We start from the raw sequence: 26,375 nt of genomic DNA on the forward strand, positions 1-26,375 counted from the left end.
CCAGTCTGGCAGTTCCCATGTTCAGATGTTCCTATGCCTGGTTGCTGAGGCTACCCACCCAGGGGCAAATCAGTGCCAAATCTGGCCGCCTTTGGTACTATGGACGTGGCAGACTAGGTGGTGGGCACCGCCTGATGTTTCACTGACCACAAGCCCCAGCTCGAGGGAAGGGCTCTCAGCCACTCCCCACCCCCTGAGCACTGGGGAAAGGGCCGTGACCCAGGCACTCACTGGCCCCTGCGCTCACACTGTGCTTAGGTTGTTTGAAGATCATAGCGATAGACCTACTTCACCCAATAAGGGAAGACTGGCGTGGGGTGGTGGGAAGGGGAAAGCCTGGAGGTGGCTGCAGAAGGGGCTTGAGCGCTGGCCCTCCCCCACTGCTGCTCCATGTGGTCCCACAGCCCAGACAGGTCTGAAATCTAGGCAGATGGCCAGACCTGTCCACTCCCCTTGTAGCAGGGACTAGACGGGTCTCCTCCAGCGTGGAAACAGGTCCACATGCTGGATTTACATGCAGCATGTACCCTGTTATTTAATCCAGGGAGCACCGCTGGGGATAGCTTCAAAGGAACCAGGAGAGTGAATGGGGCAAGGCATAGCTAACAAAACAGACTGTTGACAAGAAATGGTAGTGGCAGCTCTCCAGAAACGTGGCCTGCCGCCCAGCCAGCTCTAGGGGCTGAATATTAGAGAACACTGAGTCCCTTCGTTGTCAGTTTAAACCGATTTTTACTGAAAAAATCCCAGGTTTTACAAAAAAGCATTATTTGTTTTTTTCCAATTTTCACCCTACTTTTGTATCATTCAAATAAAAAAAACCAAACTTGTTTTATTAGGAAAACACAATACATTGCATGAGATCTATGTATTACGATAATACATTAGTCGGTGCGTATGTGCAAAGCTGCCTGTTGAAGGTAAGGCCATGTATTAGTTTAGAAGATACACACAGCAAACAAACAGGCATGCCCACAAGTGCATCTGAACGTACTGATGAATCTCATGCCACCACATACACATTTCAAACTGTTAGCAGATAATGGTTTAAAGATCTGACACACTAAAATGGGAAGAAAATGAAAATCTGTTTCAGAACACAAGGAAGTATTCAAAAGTTTAAAAAACAAACAGGAGAAAAGGATGAAGTGGAGTGTATGGTCTGCAAATGGTGGGGCCTAATTACTTACTGTAAATATTTATAGGTTAACCGTTCTAAGTCTACAACAGTAAACTGTTTATTCAAATGAAAAGTTTTATTTGGGGATTAGAGATACATTGTTTTCTTAAACTCAGAGGTGGCATTGTGTTTTGAATTCTGTTTTAGTTCTGCAGCAAACCACATTGATGAACTGAATTCAAAGCATTAATCTACTGAATACTTTCCCCCCATCCTTCTGTCCACCAAAATAAACCCCGATATTTACCCAGAAAAAAATATAGTTTTTTCCACTGATTTTCACCTGGTTTTGTTGTGGTAGTAATAAACTTCGATAAATGCCCAGGAAAAAAATAAATAAAATAAAAACTGAAACTGAAGGGCCCTAACTATACTGGACTGTGGAAGTCATGAATGATTTTAAAACCACAGCGATGTAATCCCTTGGGGGAATGTTGCTTGGGAAATACAGCAGTTCCCATCCTGCATGGTGCTGTGACGGAGCTGGAATTCCTCATCCCGTACCTCCCCCTTCCTTCGGCCTGTCTGATTCTGCTGTGGTCCCCCAATGACTGTGGACTGGGCTAGACACATTTTGAAAAAACAGATTGTGTTCTGTAACTCATCATCATCATCACACTCTGGCCCTGCATTATTTACTGTACGATTCGCTGCCTGGCTAAGGCTCCTGAGTTCTTCATGGTGCTATGAGAAAGCAGCAGAACAAGCATGAAGAATAACGGCAGCTACAAAGCAGGAATATTCCAGGAGGCTTGGTGGGCCCTGATCCCATTCATGACCTTTTCACTCCTGGTGCAGGGTTAGAGGCCATTCAAGGTCAAATTAAACCGTACAAATGCAGGCAAGGTAAGCGTGTCTGGGCGTCAAAGGGTTCGGATGTTCACGGTTCAAGAAAGAAGAAAAACAGATCTGATCTCGAGTCACATGTGGAAGTGATTAACAGAGAACAAAAGGGCCAGGCGATGCTCTCCAACAGCAATACCTGAGGAAGGAGCCCGCTTTACACGAGATGCAGTCTACCATTTGAGGAAGGCACCGGGTGGCTCAGAGCTGTCCGTGACAGGGAAAGCTTCCATTTAGTTTGCCAGGCAGACCCCATCAGAACCCCTTGTTCAGTGCTTTCTTAGAAACGGGTGTTTGCTCAGCTCAGGCCACTGGGCACAGCAGCTGCTGCTGGGATAGCGAGTCTCGGGGAAGACTGCAGCCGTCTCACAGGAACACAAAATCCTCCAGGAAAGAAACCGGCCTTAACATCAGGGGCATGAAAAATCCCAAAGCTCTGCCAGCGTTAGGGCCTGTCCGCAGCCTTGACTGCATCCGGCACCTGCAAGTCATGTCGCAGAGGTCCAGTGAGCTTTCCTGGGCTGTGCACAGCAATGGTTCAGCTTATGCCCTGCTTGCCATGCAGTTGCTGTTTTCATGCCAAGATCAGTTGCTGGCCATTTATGTGCTGGCCACTCAGGAATTGTCTTCTGACATTACCGCAGTCTCTTTTCCTTATATGGTGCAAGGGGTGATGCTCTGGTTGATAATTCCTTGCCAAGAGCAGAAGTTTTACTGAAGGAGAGGCCACGTCCCAGTTAGAAAAATACACACAGCAGTTCTGCTCCAGAGCGTGTTTTGCAGCCTCAGATACCTCCCTCCGTCAGCAATACTACTGAGCAACCGCTTCCATGCTGCTGAAACCCTGCCGCAGTCCTGAATCGTGTGATAAACATGTGAATGACAACAGTCTGGGCTTAACGTCACGTATTTTACGCGCATTTGAAACTTCGCGGGCATGTTGAAACCATCATGAAATGCACTGACACAAATTGGCCAGGCAAGCAGCTGGAGCCCTAAAATTGGTCACCCGCAATACCAGAACGTGGGCAGGGGATGGAGACTTAATCAAAGATGGCCCCCCACATGTGTAAGGGAAAGGTGTATACAAGAGGTGTACGGCCAGCCCTTAGTTGGAAGTCGGGAGGGTGAGATGGTGGAAACCTTAACCCCAAGCCCAGGGAAGCCAAGCCCCCTTCCATCCTCACTGCAGCTGTTCCCCATAAGATTTAAGTATGCATGATGGGGGTCATTCGGTTTTACTTTTCATGCCTTACTCATGTTGTGATTAAGTTTATACTTAATCTGCGTTTTACTGAAAATGTGTCTGTCACAAATCTCAAATCATTCTTTATATAGCCACCTATGAGACTGAAGCTGGTATCGGCAATGGGACGTTTTTTACCCCAATTAAAGGCTAACCTAGCACGCAGGAGAGAGCAGCCCCCAGAAATGGTGGAAGGCAGTCACTGGTGATGCCGACCGCTGATCTGGTAAGTAAGCGAGCTGTCCTCTGTAGCCATCGCAATCCAACGTGATGGAAAACCACAAGCTGGGGAACTCCCTTAACCCCTCCCTGCTAATCCCCGCAGAGTTTAATAAGGTATGGATGTGCTGCGTTGCTAGCAAAATACATTTAAAAAGATATAGTGGGGAAAGGACCGTGGGATGGAATCTGTAAGGCTAGGGCCGAGACTGTAGCCAGCTGCTTGTTCCAATTTTCCCTTCCCTTGCACCATTCCCTTCTGCAGCTCTCCTGCATTTGGCAGACAGCGAAGTCTCTTCCAGAACCAGCACGCTTCCCTTCAGCCGATGGCTCTGCTTTTGCAGCTGGTGTCTGCAGTGACAAGCCAACTGCTGTGGGGCTGTCATTAATTGCTGTGGCTGTGAGGTGCCAGCTAGGATGGCTACACCTAGCTTGGGAGGGAGGGGGGGCACAGTTAAAGTGAACGTCCATGCATCCTTAACTCTTCGTTTCCCGGTTTTTAGAAGTTTGAGTTTTGCTGCACTCGAGGCTCTGGAAGGGCATGAGATAACACACGAGGTAAGGTTCCCCAGGGGTAACAGTTTTTTGTCAGTGAATTTTTTTTTTTTTAAGCAAAGGTGAAGAAAACAAATGACTGTTGGTAACTCAAGCAGCTACAAGTTTCGCTTGGGATGCTTTTAAAGCCAGTTGTGGGAACAGTCCAACTAATTCTGCTGCTGAGATGTGCTCTTTGGACCTTCTGGTTTTTAATGCACTGAGTGAAATTCTGGCAGACGACTGCTATTTTAACCCCCCTAGGATCACAAGTTCTAGATTGCAGGCTGGCTCTCTGCTCCAACCCCTCCTAATTTGCCATGTGCGACTCAAAGCTAACACTCTTTGGGAGAGGTCGCTGCACTTTGCATCCCGTCCCGTACCTGTTTTCTGTGGAATCATCATCAGATGGAACACGCATTTGACACCCTGCAGGAATCCTTTTGGCTACTTCAGAGTCGATGTGCTGCACGGTTCTGAGAGCTTTCTGCACACAATGCAGCCCCCAACTGGACTCCAGCCAAAGCTATTGTTTAAGGTTCAGGCTGATATGCAAAAACATTTACGGTTACCTCAAAATTAGGCCGTGCAGTTTGCTTTCTTACATTGTTCTTTGAAAGGCTAATTTAAAATCAGACAACGGGCAAAGCTACTAGATCAGCAGCTCTAGGAATTATTTTGGGTAAATTCTCTGGCCACACACAGGAGATCAGAAGAGATGATCACAATGGTCCCTTCTGGCCTTGGAATCTGTAACTCTACTTCCCCCTTCAGGTTTAGAGGAGAAAGTAACCCTCAACCGAACAGAATCTTGCAGGGTTTCCTAGCCCCCAACGTGGGTATTTTTCTGTTGAGTCAGCATGTGACTCAGCCACAAGTAGACACCAGGGGTATTACCAAATAAAATGTAATATAAACTGTTCCGACCTGCCATCCACCCAGAGAATTTGAAAGCCTTGATTAGGGTTGTCAACTTTCTACTCGCACAAAACTGAACACCCCTGCCCCGCCCACTTCACCCCTGTTGTTCACTCTCCCCACCGTCACTCACTCATTTTCACCAGGCTGGCTCAGGGGGTTGGGGTGCGGGCTCCGGGGTGGGGCCAGAAATGAGGAGTTCAGGGTGTGGGAGGGGGTGAGGGCTCTGGTTAGGGGTGCAGGCTCTGATGTGGGGCTGAGGGATTTGGGGTGCAGGAGGGGGCTGCTGGATAAGGCAGAGGGGTTTGGCGTGCAGGAGGGGGTTCTGGGCTAGAGTAGGGGGTTGGGGTGCGGGGTGGTGTGAGGGCTCTGGCTGGGGGTGTAGGCTCTGGGGTGAGGCTGGGGATGAGGAGTCAGGTGCAGGAGGGTGCTCGGGGCTGCGACTGAGGGGTTCGGAGGGTGGGAGTGGGATCAGGGCTGGGGTAGGGGGTTGAGGCATGGGGGTGCAGGCTCTGGGGTTGGTATGAGGGGTTTGGGGTGCAAGAGGGTGCTCTGGGCTGGGATCAAGGGGTTCGGAGGATGGGAGGAGGATCAGGGCTGGGGCAGGGGGGTTGGGGCACAGGAGGTGGTCAGGGGTGCAGGCTCCAGGGGACAGGCAGTTCCCAGAAGAAGCGGCCTGTCCCCCCTCCGGCTCCTACTTGGAGGTGTGGCCAGGTAACCCTGCGTGCTGCCCCGTCCGCAGGGGCCTCCCCCGCAGCTCCCATTGGTTGCGGTTCCCGGCCAATGGGGAGCTATGGAGCTGGCGTTTGAGGTGGGGCCAGCACAGGGAGCCCCTTGGCTGCCCTTTTGCATAGGCGCTGGAGGGGGGACATTCTGCTGCTTCCAGGAGTGGCGTGGAGGTAGGGCAGGCAGGGAGCCTGCCTTAGCCCTGCTGTGCCACCAACCAGACTTTTAATGGCCCAGTCAGTGGTGCTGACCAGAGCCGCCAGGGTCCCTTTTTGACCAGGCATTTCGGTGGAAAAGCAGACACCTGGCAACCCTAGCCTTGATACAGCAAAGTGTTAAACATTAATACAGCACTAATGCAGTACTGTGAAAAGAACAGGAGGACTTGTGGCACCTTAGAGACTAACAAATATATTTGAGCATAAGCTTCCGTGAGCTACAGCTCACTTCATCGGATGCACGTAGTGGAAAATACAATGGGGAGATTTTATATACACACAGAGAACGTGAAACAATGGGTGTTACCATGCACAGTGTAACAAGGGTGATCAGGAAAGGTGAGCTATTACCAGCAGGAGAGCGGGCGGTGGGGGGGGACGGACCTTTTGTAGTGATAATCAAGGTGGGCCATTTCCAGCAGTTGACAAGAACGTCTGAGGAACGCGGGGGGGGGGGGGGGGAGTTAAAAATGGGGAAATAGTTTTACTTTGTGTAATGACCCATCCACTCCCAGTCTTTATTCAAGCCTAAGTTAATTGTATCCAGTTTGCAAATTAATTCCAATTCAGCAGTCTCTCACTGGAGTCTGTTTTTGAAGTTTTTTTGTTGAAGAATTACCACTTTTAGGTCTGTAATCAAGTGACCAAAGAGATTGAAGTGTTCTCCGACTGGTTTTTAAATGTTATAATTCTTGACGTCTGATTTGTGTCCATTTATTCTTTTACGTAGAGACTGTCCGGTTTTGCCAATGTACATGGCAGAGGGGCATTGCTGGCACGTGATGGCATATATCACATTGGTAGATGTGCAGGTGAACGAGCCTCTGACAGTGTGGCTGATGTGATTAGGTCCTGTGATGGTGTCCCCTGAATAGGTATGTGGACACAGCTGGCAACGAGCTTTGTTGCAAGGATAGGTTCCTGGGTTAGTGGTTCTGTTGTGTGGTATGTGGTTGCTGGTGAGTATTTGCTTCAGGTTGGGGGCTGTCTGTAAGCAAGGACTGGCCTGTCTCCCAAGATCTGTGAGAGTGATGGGTCGTCCTTCAGGATAGGTTGTAGATCCTTGATGATGCATTGGAGAGGTTTTAGTTGGGGGCTGAAGGTGATGGCTAGTGGAGTTCTGTTATTTTCTTTGTTGGGCCTGTCCTGTAGTAGGTGACTTCTGGGTACTCTTCTGGCTCTGTCAATCTGTTTCTTCACTTCAGCAGGTGGGTATTGTAGTTGTAAGAACGCTTGATAGAGATCTTGTAGGTGTTTGTCTGAGGGGTTGGAGCAAATGCGGTTGTATCGTAGAGCTTGGCTATAGACAATGGATCGTGGTGTGGTCTGGATGAAAGCTGGAGGCATGTAGGTAAGCATAGCGGTCAGTAGGTTTCCGGTATAGGGTGGTGTTTATATGACCATCACTTATTAGCACCGTAGTGTCCAGGAAGTGGATCTCTTGTGTGGACTGGTCCAGGCTGAGGTTGATGGTAGGATGGAAATTGTTGAAATCATAGTGGAATTCCTCAAGGGCTTCTTTTCCATAGGTCCAGATGATGAAGATGTCATCAATGTAGCGCAAGTAGAGTAGGGCATTAGGGGATGAGAGCTGAGGAAGCGTTGTTCCAAGTCAGCCATAAAAATGTTGGCATACTGTGGGGCCATGCAGGTACCCATAGCAGTGCCGCTGATTTGAAGGTATACATTGTCCCCAAATGTGAAATAGTTATGGGAGAGGACAAAGTCACAAAGTTCAGCCACCAGGTTTGCCGTGACATTATCGGCGATACTGTTCCTGATGGCTTGTAGTCCATCTTTGTGTGGAATGTTGGTGTAGAGGGCTTCTACATCCATAGTGGCCAGGATGGTGTTATCAGGAAGATCACCGATGGATTGTAGTTTCCTCAGGAAGTCAGTGGTGTCTCGAAGATAGCTGGGAGTGCTGGTAGCGTAGGGCCTGAGATGATGGGGCGTCCAGGATTTCCAGGTTTATGGATCTTGGGTAGCAGATAGAATACCCCTGGTTGGAAGAGCCAGAAGAGTACCCAGAAGTTACCTTCTACAGGACAGGCCCAACAAAGAAAATAATGGCACGCCACTAGCCATCACCTTCAGCCCCCAACTAAAACCTCTCCAATGCATCATCAAGGATCTACAACCTATCCTGAAGGATGATCCTTCACTCAGTTAGTGTGTGCGGGGGAGGCGCTGGGTCATCACCTGCACCACCCCTACTCAGCCAGGGCCACCTCCTACCTACATTGGGTGGCTGCAACTCCCAACTCTTCAAGTGAGTCCCTCCTGAGCCGGGTAGTGGGGAAAAAGAGCAAGTGACTGGGGGGGAGCAGAGCGAACAGGAGACGGGGCGGAGAAGGTTCCGGCACTCCTATTGAAGTGTCCAGTTTTTAAATATTACAAAGTTGGCAATCCTAACCAAGAGAGGAGGAGGCAGCCCCAGTTTTCTCTTCCCTAGTTACTGTCTGTTACAGTTAAGTGTCCCTTCTACCTGGCCCAGGAGATGCATAGTGCGTAGCTCAGGCTGTATGGCTGAGGAGAGACAGGCAGAGCTTGAACCAAGGGGTTCACTACAGCTTGACTGGGCTCTGGACTAACCAGAATGGACTATGCTTTAACCTTCAGTTCTCTGTGCTACCCAACGAACTTTCTATGCTGCGTTCCAGTGAACTGAAAAAACCCAGCTGTTTGGCCAACACTGAGTGTCACTGCAAATGCTTGGTGCATGGTGCATTCGTCCCTGAAGAGCACACAAGTTAACCTCAGCTGGACTCTCTGAACAGAGCTCTTGGTGTGAAGCAGGAGCGCTGGCAGCTCAGAGATGTAGTCTAAGGAGGTGGTGAAGCCACATGGCTTACCCTGGAAGAAGAGTGAGACCCCACAGGGATCACACACAGTGAAAGATTTCCTCCTAGAGACTGTTCCAAAACTGGGGGCACAGCACCGGTCCTGTGGATCCATGACAGTCACTAGAAGACATGATTTCTGATCCTTTAATCATTCTTGTGGCTCTTTTCTGACCCTCTCCAATTTATCAACGTCCTTCTTGAATTGTTGCCACCAGAACTGGACACAGTATTTTAGCAGTGGTCGCACCAGTGCCAAATACAGAGGTAAAATAACCCCTCTACTCCTACTCAAGGTTTCCCCTGTTTATACATCCCAGGATTGGATTAGCTCTTTTGGCCACAGCGTCACCTTGGGAGCTCATATTTATCTGATTATCCATGCCCCCAAGTCTTCTTCAGAGTCACGGCTCCACAGGATAGAGTCCCGCCCATTTTTGTTCCTAGATGTACATATTTGCATTAAGCCGTATTAAAATGCATATTGTTTGCTTGCACCCAGTTTAGCAAGAGATCCAGTTTGATCTGAATCAATGACCTGACCAGTGTTGCCAGCTCCACTTAGAAGAAGAATGATTTCCAGGTTCACAGTAGGCCAGCACTCGAGCATATCAAGTGGGCTCGAGTGCCAATATAAGTTCCTAAACTGCAGGATTCGAAGGGCCCTTTTGGGTGCAGGATTTGAAGGTCCCATTTGCGTGCCAGCGTTTGTCACCTCCACAACCTTCTGTTGAGGGCAACCCAAGGAGCCGAATTCCTCCCAATTCCCAGCAGATCCTCCGGCAGAGAGCAGCTTCCTCCAGACGGCATGTCCGCTCAAGGAATTCTGTTGCTGGACGTGGAGCTCTGCATTTTGTTTATAGCCAGAACTCTTCCTGTAGACACCGTGTCCTAAAGCTGGACGCACCATTGAATAACTGACAAAGCCATATGTCTCTTATCAGCAAAGGGACAGCCGTGTTACGGGCAGCTCTGCTTAATTCTGCTGGGATGTAGTGAGAGGGGCTTTCGGGAAGTGGCTGGCAGCCAGCACATATCTGATCACAGACAGATATGTCCTTCCAACCAGGGCTTTGTTAGAAAGGCCACAAAGAATGCACAAGGCAGCCTCCATCTCTCCGCCCTTCCCCACACCTCAATACATTGCTATTACGCCTCCGTCAGAGGCCTCCACCCACTGGAAAACATGCTGTCTAGCTGTGCTCACTCAATACACACAGCCCCCCGGGTCAGCAGGACACAAACAGGAATTCCCAGCCGCACAGGCCTGCTAAATAATCCCCACGGCCCTGGGCCACAGCGAAAACAGGAAGCGTCTGGTGCAAAATGCTGCCGAAGGACACAGACCCAACGGGACTCACGCCAGGGGAGGGAACAGCTGCTCTGCGGGGACAGACCACAGGAGCTCATCTCACCCTTTGCTCACACCAGTCTCTCAGGGCATTTGGGTGAGATCTTCAGGACACAGCGGGTTTCTAGCTCAGCGGGAAAAACTAATTACCCAAGCAGTGACGGTTTATCCAGACTGGCTCCGGACAGGGATACTTGGATAGGTCCTCTGTGTCACGGGACTGCACCCGACTGGGCCCCCCGTCTCACCTAAGTCAGCGCAGTCCATCTCAAAAACGGAGTGGCCAAATGAGAACTCAACATCAGGTGGCTTGGGACGAAGCTTGCTCATTCCATAAACCTCGGTGTGACCCAACTGCACACATGCTTGCAGAACCCCCACTGCGAAAATGAAACCCAAGGTTAGCATGTGAAACATTCTCAGCAAGCTGGTTACATCAAAGGGGGTGCAGACAGGTTCACACAGTGACCAACAGCACTGTTGCTTTGCTACTGCACTGCTGAATACACGTGGGAGTGTGAGCACAATCTCCTCGTGCAAAGAGGCTAGACTCTGTACTTAACACCGCCTGTCACTGTATTACAGGCTGCCTTAAGCCCACCCACAGCCTCACAGGTATTGCTCTGCGTGATATACGCCGGGAATTTGCTAGGAGAGTCAAGTGCACAAGGCAACACACAGATCCAAGACATCCACTGTATGATGAAACACCGATGCTGAGTTGACTGAAGTCACAACAAAGTTTTCATGCCTATGTTACACCCTCAATATTGTCACCCAGACAGACAATGGCTTAGCTCTGGCAAAGAAGAGTAAAAAACCATCCTGTAGCCTGCGTACTCTGGCTCCCACCAGTCAAGCTCCTACTACCCAGTACAGATCAGCCCTGGGCTATATGGGGTGGTCTTAACTGACTGCACTGGAATTGGCTGGTCTAGAGACATGACGATCAAGTGGGGCTACCTCACTGGCTCCTCTCCCTGGTACTGCATCAGAGAGTCTCGAAATAGGAAGCATCTCCTGCGACGCCAGCTGCTGGAGTGCGAATGCTCCTCCGGTGACCTGGCGCAGTGCGACGACTGAGCAATTGCACGTGCACCGATGTGGTGGGAAGCGGCACAAGGACACAAGAAGAAGATGATCATGGGACCGGACTCCAGCTGGGCCCTCCCCTAGCACGGCACTGCACCAGGGACAAGGAATAGCATCTGGGAGGGCAGAGGCTGGAGGATGTTGCCCCTTTCCCAGCTGTCCCCAGTGGGACAGGGTGAGGATGAAGGGACAAGCCTGCTCCCTGCTGTCGAGGTGCCAGGCAGGGGCGTGGCAAGAACTGCTGTCTCCCTGCGATTGCTGCTCAGCCTGCAGTGGGTGCCGCCAGTGACACAGGGGGGCGGCTCCCTGCAGCTACATTTAGCAGAAGTGAAGCTTTCATTGAAAAACCAGCATCTAGCTCTGGGGTCTGCAAAGCCCCTCCCAGCAGGGGCACCAGAACAGTGGGGGCCTGAGGGTCCTCCTCCTTTTTACCAGCTGTAAGGGCGAGCGAGGGATGGAGAAGAGTGAGTGGGAGGCAGGATTTGGGGGGGGGGGGGTCCCGCTCCCGTGCCGCCTCAGGGGAAGCGACAGTGTGAGGGCAGAGGTTTGGGGCAAAGGGCAGTGCGAGGGGTGGGGCCACAGTTCAGGCACTGGTGGCCACCCTCCCCTTAGGAAGCTTCCGCCGCCCGTGCCAGAGGCACCAACTCCAGGGGTGCTTTGGGGTTCAAGCACCCCCAGGAAAAAATAGGGGTGCTTAGCACCCACCAGCCACAGCTGTTGGGCAGGCTGGAGTTGGCTGCCAATCATCTGTTGGGCAGGTCCCCGACCAGCTCTTGGGCGGTTAGCAAGAGACGCTCAGGGGAGGGCTGAGAGGAGTGAGCTGCGGGCAGGCCTCAGGGTGCTGGAGCATCAATGCCTGTGCACTCACTGGTCCATAACTGCCCTAGCCCAAGGGGAGATGTGGGCTTAGATGTTCTGGTATTTTTTCCATTCTCCCTACACTCAGAGAGCGTTTGGCTCAGCTTTTTGACACTCATTTGGCTACAAGCAGAGCTGCAACATGGGGGACACCAGATAAAATGGCAGAAAGTCCTGAGTACGTGACAAAAATCAGCAGAAGCAATAAAGCAAAGACTGTTTTCCAGCATTAACTATAGCGGGTGCTAGTGGGCAGCACCCACCCTTAGGTGCCAGTGAAGACAAGGCACTGAGAATCAGAAACAAGAACAAGTCATTTCTCCAAACCACTGGTGCTTTATTCTTATAGGATGTGGACGAAGAACGAAAATATTAGCAACCTAAGATGGCAGCTCCACACGGTGCATGTAAAATTAACGCTGTGCGTACCTGCTACTGAAGACAGATTTCCATCAAAACCCCCATCCCCTGAACACACTCTTCTGCTCTATGCTAGGGTTCCCGCTGCAGCTACTTTTCACAGAGAAGGTGCCTGACCCATAATAATCAGGGTTTACAGTGGAAACATAAAAACAAAACTATATCGGTAGGTTTGATTAAACCAATTGTGCGTTAAATACAGCATAGGAACTGGTTATTAAACACAAGAGTTATATTTATGTAAAAGAAATACCTCATGTTACTTGTTGAACCTTAATAAGAGTTCTTCATAATCACATGAAGTTGAATTAACTGATAAGAAATATCTTCTGAACGTAAATGAATTAGGGGCCAGATTCAGATCTCAATTAAACCAGTATAAATCTGGAGTAACTCCATTGAAATGCAGAGTTACTCCAAATTTACAAAGGTATAATTGATCTCAGAACCTGGTTTTAAGAATGTGTCAGACACGTAAGTACATCCTATAATTTTTAATGAACTCCTACAAGCTGTTTATCCTCTAAAGCAGTGGTTCTCAACCTATTTCCTCCTGTAATCCAATATTCAGCCCTATTTTCCCTGTTCTGATAAACAACCCAGAATCCTTTGTGCCACTTCTTGGAATACAGAGGTGAACATTACTTGCCATCAGTCAGATGTTCACACAGTGTCCTCGGGCTCCTTTCACCACTCTTCGTGCTGCATGGGAAGGAAAATGGAGTCATTTTTTAACTTTCTGGAGTTGTTAAATGATGAGTCAATAGTAGCGGTGCATATTAGGACTTGACATGATAGGACGTGTCATTATATGCACTTCAGTTACTGACATGTCATGACATACTAGAAACAACAGGCAAGTAATATGAAATAAAAAAAAATCAAATAAATTTCAGAACAAAAAATTCAATTTGAAATAAAACCAAACATTTGAAGTCTCCTAAAACAATTCTTTTGAAATGCCCACTTTTCAGGAAATTTCAAAAATATTTCCATTTGCTCCAATCTGCACTGAAACCAAATCTAGAAACATCAAGTTTCCCCCTGTAACAGACAGCCTGAGGGTGGAGCAGCTCCCCTGCTAGCCTGCTCTGCTCTAGGGCTCCCCCTGCCAGCAGGGCTGGTGGTGGGGTCCCAGGATTGTGACCCTGCCAGGGTGAGCAGCTGTCTCCAGAGACCCTGCACAAGGCATGCTGCATTTCACGTGTGGGCAAGGCACACAGCACACTCCTAGAGCGGGACTGATGCAGCTGGGTGCGATATCCCTGAGTGGAAGAGGAGATGAGCGGACCCAGCCTGCACTCTACACTGCCTGGCTTACAGGACATTTGCCTGGTTTAATCAGCTGCCTCTGCTAGGCTAGACATAACTTGCAGCCAGACTTTCAAGTCTCTTTCAAACTGGGCACCTTAATCAGTCACCACCTCAGCTGTTCTCATTTACAGGGACCCACACACCTGCTGCTCCCAGTGGCTGCACTTGGATCTGCGAGTGTTCAGCACGTCTGAAAAAGCAAGCGCGACTGTGACCCCACAAAATGCGGGAGCCCAGCTCAGATGCCCTTGGGAACCTGCTGGCCTTGTGGGGTAATGACCAGCGCCCAGAAGAGCTCTGCTGCTACTGAGGCACTAACATAGAGGGCCAGATTCTGCAGAGCACCCAGCAGCTCCCCTTCTTCCCATTTGCTCTCCAGGGCCTGTCCTGCTCCCACTGCAGGGAGTGGCAGAGCTACCGTGGGCTTCAGTGGGAGCAGGCTGGGTTCTGTATGCACACAGGCAGCTCCCCTGAGACCTGGGACTCCATGTGGATCAAGACAGTACGCAGCCTTTAACTAAATCCTTGATCTGAAAACAATCAATAGCCAATCCCTGCTAACAGCTGTCACTGGGCTAGCCACTTCCCCAAGCAGCCCTTTCATGGCATCGGCTTGCGGTACAGGCAACCTGCCTCACTTTCCCCTACCAGGGGCTTCTTAAACCAGTTCCAAACTGTCCATTCATCACTCCCCTTCTTGGGGTCTGCTTGGCTTCACTTCACAGTAAACTCCAAGTCCTACATTAAAGTCCAACAAAAAGCCACACAAAACAAAAGTTTTTCTTCTTTTGCTGCTCATTCCTAACAACCTCTGATCACTCTAAACAATTCCCCCACTTCACTGCAGCCTCCAGCTGCTTTTTATAGGTGTTGCTGGCACCCAGTGCCGAGAGGCTAAACAACAGTTGGAGTTGGTTCACTACCCGGTGTGCTACACCCAATAATCACAACGGGGTGGAGAAGCAGAAAAGTTTATTTGCAGCTGCAAAAAGGTACAGGGAGAATAGAATCTCAAATCCTGCACCCAGAGCAGGAAGTTACACAGGCTTTTATACATCCTTTTTCCCAGTATACTTATCCAATAGCAAGCTGCCCTAAGTATTCATATAGCCAGCTAATCCAGTTCCCAGCTAGTTCCCTTGTTCTCTGTATCATTTGTTAAACTATACATAAAGCTGCTTTATTCAGCATTGTTCTTCCATATCTGCCCTGTTTGGCCTTGCTCAGTTTCAGGCAGTCTGACTCTGCAACATATTGTTGCACATCCTCAGCATAACTGCTGTGAGTGCCTCCAGGCGGGGGGGCCAAGGACACTTGGGCCTAGTGCGAGGGGGCTTCATCGACTCTCGTGGTCTTCCATCCCCTCCATACCTAGTGGCCATGCCCCAGTGTTCCCAACATAGGGAAATCATCTGATCCATGCCCAGATCTGGCGGCTTTGTAATCAGGGGTAGCTGGCTGCAGGCCCCCTGCCCTTAAGGGGCAAGCCACCTAGTTACAGCAGGCAGCTCCTGACTTCAGTGTGGAGCCTTAGGAGAGCACATGGCGTGCAGCTGTTAACAGTGTTATAGAAGGAGTCACCAGAGGGGGCTGTTACACAGGACAAGTTCTTTGTCTTCACACCATGAAAAAGAAATGCTGCTTTCTTGCGAGTTCGTGATGCAGTTGCCGGTGTGGACAGCACTATGTCGGCGGGAGAGCGTATGTCTCCTTCTGACATAGCTACAACCGCTCAGGGGGGCTGGAGTAGTTAAGCTGACGGGTGAGCTGTCTCCCGTTGGCTTAGAGTGGCTACACCGCGAGCTTACAGTGGCACGGGCGTCTCTCCAGTCTCACTTAATAGAGTCCTAAATCCTTGTGAGGAGCTGGGCCCTAGCGTCTGTAGTACACCCACCCCAACTCAGCACTTTAAGTGTACAAAGCACCTGCCAGACCCTAGCTAACCCTCACTACAGCCCTGTGCGGTAGGTAAGTGTGCTTGTCCCCACCCCACGGATGTGGAGACTGTGGTAGAGAGTGCTCCAACCAAAGGCGGGGAAGAGAGAGCTGGTGGCCAGGGTTACCGAGCTGGAGTACAGAGATGTTGGTATAAACTGTGTCCCTGTCCCCCACAACCCCGTTGGGGTAAAGTGCCCCATAACCAAACTGCCCTGTGCACCCTCAGTACCCACACCGCTCCCACTAACCAGCCTTCCCTCGTGGGATGCTGACAGACCAGACCACGCCTGGGCCATAGACCAATTCACTTGCGTGTGAAATACCAAAGAAATGTTAAACCTACTAGTAGGCATAGATGAATTAACTCGTGTGTTAATAGAAATCAAAGGGGATGTTGACTGTACTGTTTTCACCTATCTCTATCCGGTTTGCTATTACATTGCCTATACATTATGTATACCCTGTAATTAGCTAACCCTAGATCAAAGTGTACATTAATGAAGAGTGTAATCAGATGTTAGAACTTCATGAAAACGAATGGACAGTTACTAGTATTGTTCTCACGTATCTATTCCTATTATAATGCAATGGCCAGATGTATATCCCTGTAACAGGAAATGCAAATTTCAAAGCAAGGAGCCAGGGAGTGACTAAAAACATTTGTCAGGCTGTTATCTGAGGGAAGAAGATATAAATACTGATTCAAAGGAATGATGCTGCATCTCTGGCCTGTTTGGATTCTAACAGCCTGGAATATCTGGCCAAGTGGACGGAGATCCCCAGAGTTATTCTGGGTAACCCTGAAAGACTTTTGGGAAACTGGCAGATTACTACATCTCTGCTATCACTTTGGACTTATGCATTTTGACTCACCTGTTAATGTATTTTACCTGCTTTAACCTCTCATTTCTTTTTCTTAGCTAATAAATCTTTAGTTAGCTTACTAGAGAATTGGCTGCCAGCCTTGTTTTTGGTGTGAGATCCAGAGTACCAAATGGATCTAGGGTCAGTGACTGATCCTTTGGGATTGGGAGTAACCTGATTTCTGGTTATGTGACCATTATCATTAAGTCCAGTTTGTCTGGATAGCAAGATGGGCTGGCAAGCCTAAGGAGACTGGCTGTGACTCCCTGGTGAGACTGGTATAGTGATCCAGGAGTGCACATTTGTTACCAACTTGATGAAATCTAATTATAGGAAATACCACCAGTTTGTGGGGCGGGGGGCGGGGTCTGCCCTGTTTTCTGACAGTCTGCCCTGAGATTGGTACTCGCAGTAATGGGCCACTCCAGACAGCGTGACACCTCCCTCCCAGCCACGCTCTGTCCACATTCCAGCTAGCAACAGCAAGCGAGTCAGCCTGCAGGCACACTGCTCAGCACCACATCAGGTCACATGGATGTTGCAGGGCTCTGGTGGCTGACACAGCTGGGTGACTCTGGGGCCTGGCTCTGCTTGCATCGCTGGAAGCGGGGAGGCTGGCGTCAGCACTGACTGGTTGACCAGGAGCTACGATACAGTGCAGTCAGCTGTGCACATAGCCACTCCCTGCTGTCAGGTGTGAGTGAATTCAGAATAATTCCATTGGGGTCAGAGGTGTTGCACTGGGCTGAGTGAGAGCAGCATTAGGCCAGTAGTAGTCTGAGCTCCCTCCCACGCTACCTGTGGGGGCTCTGTATTTGTATATGAAATGCTGGTGGGACTGCAGCACCATTTGCAAAGGGACCAGTCAGTTCAACAAGAGCAACATTCTACTCACAGGACTGCAGGCTGGGAACCTGCTGCTTTATTCCACTGCATTGCCATGGGGAGGGGATGGACTCCAAACTACCAAGCAGGAAGGGACAGGTGGGGAATGGCTCCCTCCCCAAAATTACTTGGCGTAACTCAGTTAGTCCTATGGCAATCCCTTTACTACAGCACCCAGATTCACAGGAATGGCCATCCTGGGTCAGACCAGAGGTCCATCTAGCCCAGTAGCCAATGCCAAGTGCCCCAGAGGGAATGAACAGAACAGGCAATCATCAAGTGATCCATCCCATGTCGCCCACTCCCAGCTTCTGGCAAACAGATGAATTTGGGTGTGACGGGTTGGAAAGCATGGTGAATATTAGCCACAAACGTCAATGTCTCCATCCTTCCTTACCGACGAAAGCGATCCCTGGTGGGTACAACACAGCGCGGTGTCCCTGTCTGGGGCTCCAGGGGACAGGCTGCCAGGGGACTTGCTTGACAATGAATGGAGTTAACAAGCATCCCCTTGTTTGTGTCTGGATCCCTGAGAACAGAGGTCCCAGACGAGACGGGAAGGGGGGAGGGTGTATGATGAGTGTGTGTTAGCATGAGTTCTGTACCTTCACCACCCTGCCCCTCCTCCTGCGGGAGCACTTCCGGGCCCTCCTCTGGCTCCGCATCAGCCAGAATGCTCGATGTCTGCATGCAGAACAGGTAAGGTAGCAGAGAAGGACCTGGTAGAGGGTGCCCAGGAACGTGAGACTTTGTTCCGGAATTTCGTAGGACCAATCCAACTTGTTGGCAGCTCTTTACATCAGCTCTTAATGGAGCATGTCTGGTGGGCTCTGCTGTGCCCTCTCTGGAGCCAGCTCGGAGCTGCTCAGCCACATCCGCTTAATTCAGCCCCACATTGTGGCGATTTGTTAAGGGAAGTGGCCTTTTGTACCGTGGAGTCAGCTCACCCTCAGATTCATGGACAAGCGACCATCCCAGGCTCCATGCACAGGCAAGAGGGTCCGGAATCCGGCTGGTTTCCTGGTGTTTGGCTGAATGGAGTCTTTTGGCTTTAGGCTGAAAGTAGCTATCCCCAATAGGCAGTGGCAGTCAAAAAGAGGAACAGGTTCCATTAGAAAAAGGAGAGATAATAAGTCAGAAAATAACACAATGCCACTATATAAACCCATGATACACTTATGCCTTGAATACTGAGTGCAGTTCAGGTTTCCCCATATCAAAAAAAGATATTTTAGAAGTGGAAAAGGTGCAGAGAAGGGCAACAAAAGTGATGAGGGGTATGGAACAGCTTCCATATGAAGAAAGATTAAAAAGACTGGAACTGTTCAGTGTAGAAAAGAGACACCTAAGTGAGGAGGGGGGCAATGATAGAGGGCTATAAAATCATGGCTGGTGTAGAGAAAGGAAGTGTTATTTACCCCTTCACATAACACAAGAACCAGGGGTCAGCCAATGAAATTAATAGGCAACAGGTTTAAAGCAAACAAATGGAAGTACTTCACACAACGCAGTCAGCTCGTTGCCAGGGGATGTTGTGAAGGCCAAAAGTATAACTGGGTTAAAAAAAGAACTAGATAAGTTCATGGAGGATAGGTCCATCAATGGCTATTAGCCAGGACAGCCAGGGACGTAACACCAAGCTCTGGGTATCTTAAACCTCGAACTGCCAGGAGCTGGAAGTGGACAACAGGGGATGGATCATGTGACAATTGTCCTGTTCTGTTCAGCTCCTTTGAAGCACCTGGCACCGGCCAGTCAGAAGACAGGACACTGGGCTAGATGGCCCATTGGTCTGACCCAGTGTGTCCTTATGTTGGACTGGGAAAGGACTCTGGAGCAGCTGGGCCGCTGGCCACAGGCTGGGGATCAGCCAAAGCCTTTTCTCTCTGTTGACTTTGCTGATTCCTCTTGTGTTTGTTTTACACCTGAGATTGTCTGAGCTGCGGGAAGAGCCAGACCCCTGTACGTGACTGGGTGCCAAGTGGCCTTTGTACACTGCATTCCTTCCAACTGCCTGGGAAGTTAAAGGGCCAAAGGCAGCGAGAGCCACCAGTACACTGGGCTAAGCCAGAGTCTGGGCGTGCAGGTGGGTAGGCACTGGGCTGGCCCTAGACTTTGGGGGGCCCTGTGCAGGGAGACACTACTTTGGACCCACTTTACTCCCCGCCTATAGGAGCAGACGCGAGCACCAGTCAAGCATTTTCTGATCCAAAACATTGTTCATCAGCAAACAAGTTCAATCTAAAAATGACATTTTTAATGAGAAAAAAAATAATTTTCAAAAGTTGGCGAAGAGTCCCAGTGGTGGAGGCGAGACTGGCTGAGAGTGACTCAAAAGGAAAGGGTCACTTCCCCTCTGAACATATGAGGTGATGAAAGTTACTGTGAAAAGGGAACATGTCCCCCACCCTCCACTTTCCTACACTTGCTGAATGGAAAAAGCTGGGAAAAGGGAGGAAGTGCGGGAAACTGGGGAGGAAAACAACTTTCCTGGGTTTCCTAAATTCCCCACAGGAAAAATCAGAATTTCCCCATGGGACCATTCTGAAAGGGGATTATTTTAATCTGTGAAAATTTCCATAGGAAAATTCCTAGTTTTCCCACTAGCTCCCCTGGGCACTGCTCCTTTCTTCAGCTCTAGGCTGCCTGGGATCCCCATCTTCAAGGTCTTCATGAATAGTATGGCTGCTGCCATCCACTTACTTGGCCAAGGACATCAGGACAGTGCAGCAAAGCAATGAGGGAACTCAGCTACAGATGTTCAATGGGGCAGGATTAGGCCTGAGGCCACAGTGTGATCGGCTGCACTATGGGAGAGCCAGGCCTGGCTTGGGAGCCCACCAATGAGAAGGAGCCATTCATGCGGCTCAGGGCAGAGGGGCTCCAGCGGCATGTTACCCCCTCTGAATACCCCGGTGCCCAAAAGGGCCATGGTGCAGGGATGGGCAATGAGGAGGCTGCAAGAGGAAAAGTTGTTTGTAACCTCTGGGACTTGTGCCTAAGGAGCGGCAGCTGCAAACTGCTGTGTTTGAGGCAAGCAGCCCTGAGCACAGGGCCCGGTCCTGGTGGGATTTGGAGAAAGATGGACAGAGCAGGGAGAAAGCCAGAGGGGAGAGGGGCTTACAGGAGCAGGAAATCAGGGAGGGACCGCGCTTGGGGGAACCACAGAAAGGCTTTACGCGCTCAACGCCCATCTTCTCACAACAGGGAAGTAGCTCAGAGTCTAATTTCCAGAGCAGAACGTCCCTCCCTCCTGGCCACAAGCTGACTCCACCCTCCACTCCCTTCACATCACAGTCACTAGCACCTTCCCATTGTTGCGAGCTAAGCGCCTCACTTTTCAAGTCAAGAGCACAGACAGCCGGCAGCAGGAGAGGACCTGTGACTGGCTGAACTGGGCTTGTCAGCCGTGCCAGTGACTAAGCACAGAGGCTGCCTCCTTCTGCATGAAGCCTTCACCCTGACAGTTCCAAGCCCGCAGGCCGATTGTGGTTCCCTATTCCTCCAGGAAGTGAGGGCAGGGAGGGAAGCTTAGGACACATGCCAGGGGCACAAACACACCACTCAGCTTGCCTCAGGGAGGCTTCACACCCGCCCCCCCGCTGGCCAGGGCCAGCTGGTTCTGATCTGCAGACCAGGCCCCACATCTGAGGGTGCTTGTGAGAGACCTGGTCTGTGCTGCCCAGCGATTCTGAACTATCCTAGTGAATACAGTAGCGGGGACTGATGCATTTGCCTTTGGACTCTCACCAGTAGGTGACACTACCTCAGGCAGTAACGGCCAGAGAAATCAACCCTTAGACTCTCACCATTAGGCCCCTTGGGCTCATGCCTCGGAGTAGTGCCACGAGGCAGTACCGCCGGCCCGGAGCACACAGCCAAACCCTGACAATCACCGTCTTTTCTGGTAAGCCTGGTGGAGCTGCCGGTGTGGAGCTGGGAGCAGGGCAAAGCCCTTCAGCAGGTGTGTAGATCCCCAAGGTAAATGGCAGAGATGTTTCTGTCCTGAGGGCTGGCAGCATGTGTGGGTACAAGTACCTAATGGTCAGCAGAAGCTGGAGAATTCCCTGGGCCAGCTGCTAGTGCTGAGCCTGGAGACTCCTCTTGGGAAGACATGACAGGCTAGACTCCACAAGTGTGGAGTCCTCATTTCTGGAGTCCTGGGCCTGGTTTTCCAACGTGCTGAGGGCTCACAGCCCCCGTTGCATCAATGGGAGCCATGGGTGATCTTCGCCTCTGGAAATCTGGTGCTTGGTGTCCCATGCTGGGCATCCAGAAATGGAGGAACCCAAAGCCAGTGGCCACCTCTGGAAAGCTTTAATCTTTCAGGTTCCAAATCAGTCCTTACAAACGGAGGCCATGTCTGGTCTGGTCTCCAGCCCCTTGTCTGGAAGAGCAGGGCTTTGTGCTGATGTCCCTGGCTCAACATTTACCCCTCCTGTGAAGTGTGGTGTGCCACCTGGCTGCAGCACTCCATCCCAGAGTTGGCTGCATACTACTGCAGGGATATGGTTGTAAAGGGCTTTAAGATCTTGAGGATGAATGACATATATGTGGGGGTGTGTACACTGCCCAGCTTTAGAAGAGATTTATTTTTTAGTTGATGGGAAGGGAATTGATTTTGGGTCAAAATGATTTTTTTAAATCTTTTTTTAAAATAAGTGAAATGGTTAACGCTAGGATAAGCACACCATGGGGCAATTAATTTAATAACTATGTATGGGTAGAGAGGAAGCTATTGGAATTCCAGCCAGCAAGAAGCAAAATCCAAACACAATACTCAGCTTCCTGTTTCTAAGCAGTCAGGGGATGGGATCTGGCCCCTCCAGTACAGATTGCTTGGCTTGGGGTTTAGGTGTAGGGGTGTCTGAGTCCACATTCCTTACACTGAGACACACCCAACCAGCAGGTGAAGCCAGGCATGAGGATGTTGTTTTCTTCCTCAATGTTTGCTAAACATTTTAGAGCCAGAACACGGGATTCAGTTTAACCCCTACGTCCCCTCGGGCTCCCTGCTGGGGAGAGTCTAGGATTAACTTCTCTTCATTGCTAAAACCACTGTTGGATGCCTCAGAGCAGTGTCTCTCAACCTTTCCAGACTACTGTACCCCTTTCAGGAGTCCGATTTGTCTTGCGTTCCCCCAAGTTTCCCCTCACTTAAAAACGACACGCTTACAAAAATCAGACATAAAAATACAAAAAGGTGTCACAGCTCACTGTTACGGACGCATTGCTGACTTCCTCATTGTTACCATAGAATTATAAAATAAATCAACTGGAATACAAATATTGTACTTCCATTTCAGTGTACAGTATACAGAGCCGTATAAACAAGTCAGTGTCTATGAAATTTTAGTGTGTACTGACTTCGCTGGTGCTTTTTATGGAGCCTGTGGCAAAACTAGGCAAATAGCTCAATGAGTTGATGTACCTCCTGAAAGACCTGGGCATACCCGCAGGGGTACGTGTACCCCTGGCTGAGAAGCATGGCCTCAGGCGACGTGTAGGAACGGTCCTGCGGTAAAAACACAGTTAAGACAGTGCACTTTCGTTTTACTACCAGGTAAACTCGCTGAGGTCAGCCCTATGGCCCTGCCAGGGGTTGCTTCCCTGTGCTTTATCCTGTCCCTGAGGTAAATCCCACAATTTTTTAGCTAAAAATCTCTCCAGTGCTGCTAAGCCTCCACTGCCTTCCCACAGTGCTCCCTAAAGGACAGACACGTTCGCCCACAATTAATGGGAGACACTCCCAGGGGATGTCTACGCAGCAGCTAGACACCCGCGGCCGGCCCGTCCCCGCCGACACGCGCAGCGGGGCTGTTTCATTGCTGTGGAAGTTTCCGGGCTCGGGCTGGAGCCAGGGCTGCAGGCCCCTGCGTGGTGGGAGGGTCCCGAATGTTGACCCCGCAATTAAACAGCCCCTGAGCCCCGTGCACCCGAGACAGCTGGCCCAGGCCGTGTAGGTATACCAGCTGCCGTGTAGGTAGACCCCAAATCCTTACTGAGGCTCCTGCACGAGCAGCTTGTTTTCCAAGGTGCAGCACTACCAGCAGCCCCTCCGAAGTCATGGCAGTGCTGGGTGCTCTGCCTGGTTACGTACGGCAGCGTCTTCTCACCGCGTTGAGAGCCTAACCAGGACTCTTGGCCTGGTACGATAAGAGCGGGAACCGTGGCACCGAAGCCCTCTGTGCTGGACAGCCTGTATAGAGCTGGGCTTGTATGCCTTTAAATCCGATATATCCAAGCAGACCCTGAACAAAGGGCCCTTTTATATCTGCGACCAAGCGTCTGCTCTAAATTGGGTGGCGTGTTGCGGGATCCCCTCCTCTGTTGACCTCCCCAGTGTGTGCACCAGCTGGATCCAGGCCGCACCAAGGGCCTGGACACCCCTGCACGTGCCCCGATGTTCCCCTGGGAGGGCAGGTGAGGGGGGCGGTAACATTTCCTGCCCAGGCAGATCCAGGCCATGCAGCCATCCCAAGCTCTGATTTCAGTGCAGCCGTGCCACTGTTATGGCTCAGGGGCCGAGCGCAGACCTTTGCTCAGCACCGTTAAAAGCAGCCACGCACAGGCTGGGAGCAGCAAAGGGCTTTTCTGCAGTCACTTCACACCAATCCCCACCTGCCCAGCGGTTCGGGAGCCTTTAGGGCTCCTCCCTGGTTACTGTTTCACCTGCAGGGGTGGGGAAGCCCTGCCTTCCCCTCCCCTCCCCTCCCCTCCCATAAAATACCACCCAGAACTTGTTTGGCAGCCGGGCTGGGTTTCTCTGTACATGCAGCAGTTTCGGTCAGAGCCGCCAGTTTCCTTCTGCTGGGGACAGAGCAAAGAGGAAGCCGTACGGCCGATGCTCCCTGCGACCGGGCTGGCAAACCCAGGAGGTGAGGGCTTGCGCAGGGGCTAACAGCGCTGGGCTGTGCGGGCCGGGCAGGTGCCAGGGCCAAGCAGGAGCGGGCCAAGAGGAAGGGCCCTGTGCTGGGTAGACCACAGCAGCTGTGGTAGGGACGGACATGGCTCCGTCTGCCTCTGCAGTAGCATTGCGCCTTCCACCCCTGTGACTGGGGCAGCAGCGGCTCTCCTCTCCCCAGCACACCGGTGGTTATTCCCTCCTCCTCCCTGGGCCCTGCAATATGCGGACGCCGTCGGTGATGATCGTGGGCCTGGTCCTGGGCCCCTGCGGCCTGCTGCTGAACCTTGTCAGCACGCTGACTCCCTGCTGGAGGCAGGTGAGCAGAATACCCAGCAAGCCCGTGGACCTGATCTATCAGCAGGGCATCTGGGACCTCTGCGAAGAGACCCAGAGCACCCACCAGCGCCAGTGCGGCCTGCCTGATGAACTCGGCTACTTCTCCATGCAGCCAGTGCAGGTGGCCAAGGGGCTGATGGTCTCCTCGCTGATTGTGACTGTGGTGGGGCTGGTGGTGGCTGCTCTGGGGGTGCGCTGCTGGCAGGAGGAGCCCCACTACCTACTGGCAGGCCTCTCTGGCCTGCTACTCTTCACCTCCGGGCTGATGAGCCTCATCCCCGTCTCATGGTACAACCACGACCTCAGCACCCTGCCAGTGCCCACAGACAGCACCTTGGAGGCGGGCTACAGCCTAGTGCTGGGCTACCTGGGCAGCTGCCTGGAGCTCATTGGGGGCTTCTCCCTGGCACTCAGCCTCCACCAGTTCTGCCAGGAGTGCAGGAGAAAGAAGGCAGTTACCAAATATCCCCACCACAGCCAGCAGGGCCCCGCCACTGTATCTTCCAGAGGCTTCATGCCCCGCAGCCAGAAGCCAGCTCCCAAGTCCTTCAGCAACCCCGTGGATGTACTGGAGGGAGAAAGAAGCTTCAGCCACTCCCTGCCCTGTGACTCAGACTTATAGCCCTGCCACAGTGGGCCTGGCAGACACAGCCCCGACCAACACGAACGTGGGCAGTGCGGCACGAGCCGAGAGGAGCCCCTGCCAACGAGAGGCCAAGGCTGGCAGGAAGGGGCACTGTGCCAGGCTGACAGCAGCAAGGACCTCTCCCTGCCACTCTGCAGATGGACCCTCCTGCTGCAGCAGCGGGGGCCTACGAGAGTTTGGTACCCAGAACTGCAGCCATTTCTTGTGGGCTCTGCACAAGAGGTGGATATTTCTGTGTATAGGCATAGCAAGGGTGACATTATTGATGATTTGCACATTACTGCCTGGCCATGGTGACTTAGACAGTTCACAGGCGGGGGCAGATAAAATCTTCAAAAGCACCTACGTGACTTAGGACCCTCCATCTCATTGGAAGTCATTGGGATTTAGGCTCCTAATTGCCTAAATTACTTTGGGTAAATTTTTCAAAATTCTCCAGGGCTTTTCAGTGGCGGCTTGGAGCCTAAAAACCTTTGAGGATCTGGGCCAAGTGATGTAGGAGCCTGACACCATGTCCTTGGGAGATGTGGGGTGCACGGCTCTTTTGAATACGCATGTGCTTAGTTCAGAGTCTAAATACGGAGCCTAACTTTAGCCACCAGCATATGCGATTCTTGGCCAGAGATGTTACGGACAGACTGTTCAGAAAAGTGACCCAGGTTATTGCAGCCTAGTTATTGTATCTCTATGTAATCAGCACCTTCTCAGCTTCAGCATTTACAGCTGGAAGGCTGCTGAGTTCTAGCATTCAGTCACTTCTTTGGACAGAAGCATGGCGAGCCGGGCTGGATTTAGGAGCAGGCAACCCAAGTGACTCTCTGAAAGGCTGGGCTTGGGGCGGGGTGCCGGGCTCCGAGTGCTCTCTTCGTTGAGAGCAACAAAAGGGAAGGACAGGTTTCAGGTATTCTGTCCCTGGATTCATTTTTCACCAACCTAGAATGTTCTGGAACTTTGTAGAATCTCGTGGAACCTTCCAGACTTTCTCAGAACCACATTTTCCTTGAACCTCCTAGACTGTTTTCAGCTATGCCCATGGG

The 26,375-nt window shown here is 51.1% G+C and overlaps 1 protein-coding gene across 1 annotated transcript; it reads left to right on the top strand.

Annotated features, from left to right (window-relative positions):
• Positions 1-24,576: 24,576 nt before the first annotated feature.
• Positions 24,577-25,314, top strand: CLDN23 (claudin 23). The gene has a single exon (XM_077814333.1). The coding sequence runs from the start codon at positions 24,577-24,579 to the stop codon at positions 25,312-25,314; it is 738 nt and encodes a 245-aa protein (XP_077670459.1).
• Positions 25,315-26,375: the final 1,061 nt, after the last annotated feature.

The sequence above is a fragment of the Eretmochelys imbricata genome, chromosome 4 (assembly GCF_965152235.1).
Source record: "Eretmochelys imbricata isolate rEreImb1 chromosome 4, rEreImb1.hap1, whole genome shotgun sequence".
Classification (NCBI taxonomy): domain Eukaryota; kingdom Metazoa; phylum Chordata; order Testudines; family Cheloniidae; genus Eretmochelys; species Eretmochelys imbricata.

Coding starts and splice junctions, on each gene's coding strand:
- CLDN23 (XM_077814333.1), top strand. CDS start 24,577: ATGCGGACGCCGTCGGTGATGATCGTGGGCCTGGTCCTGGGCCCCTGC.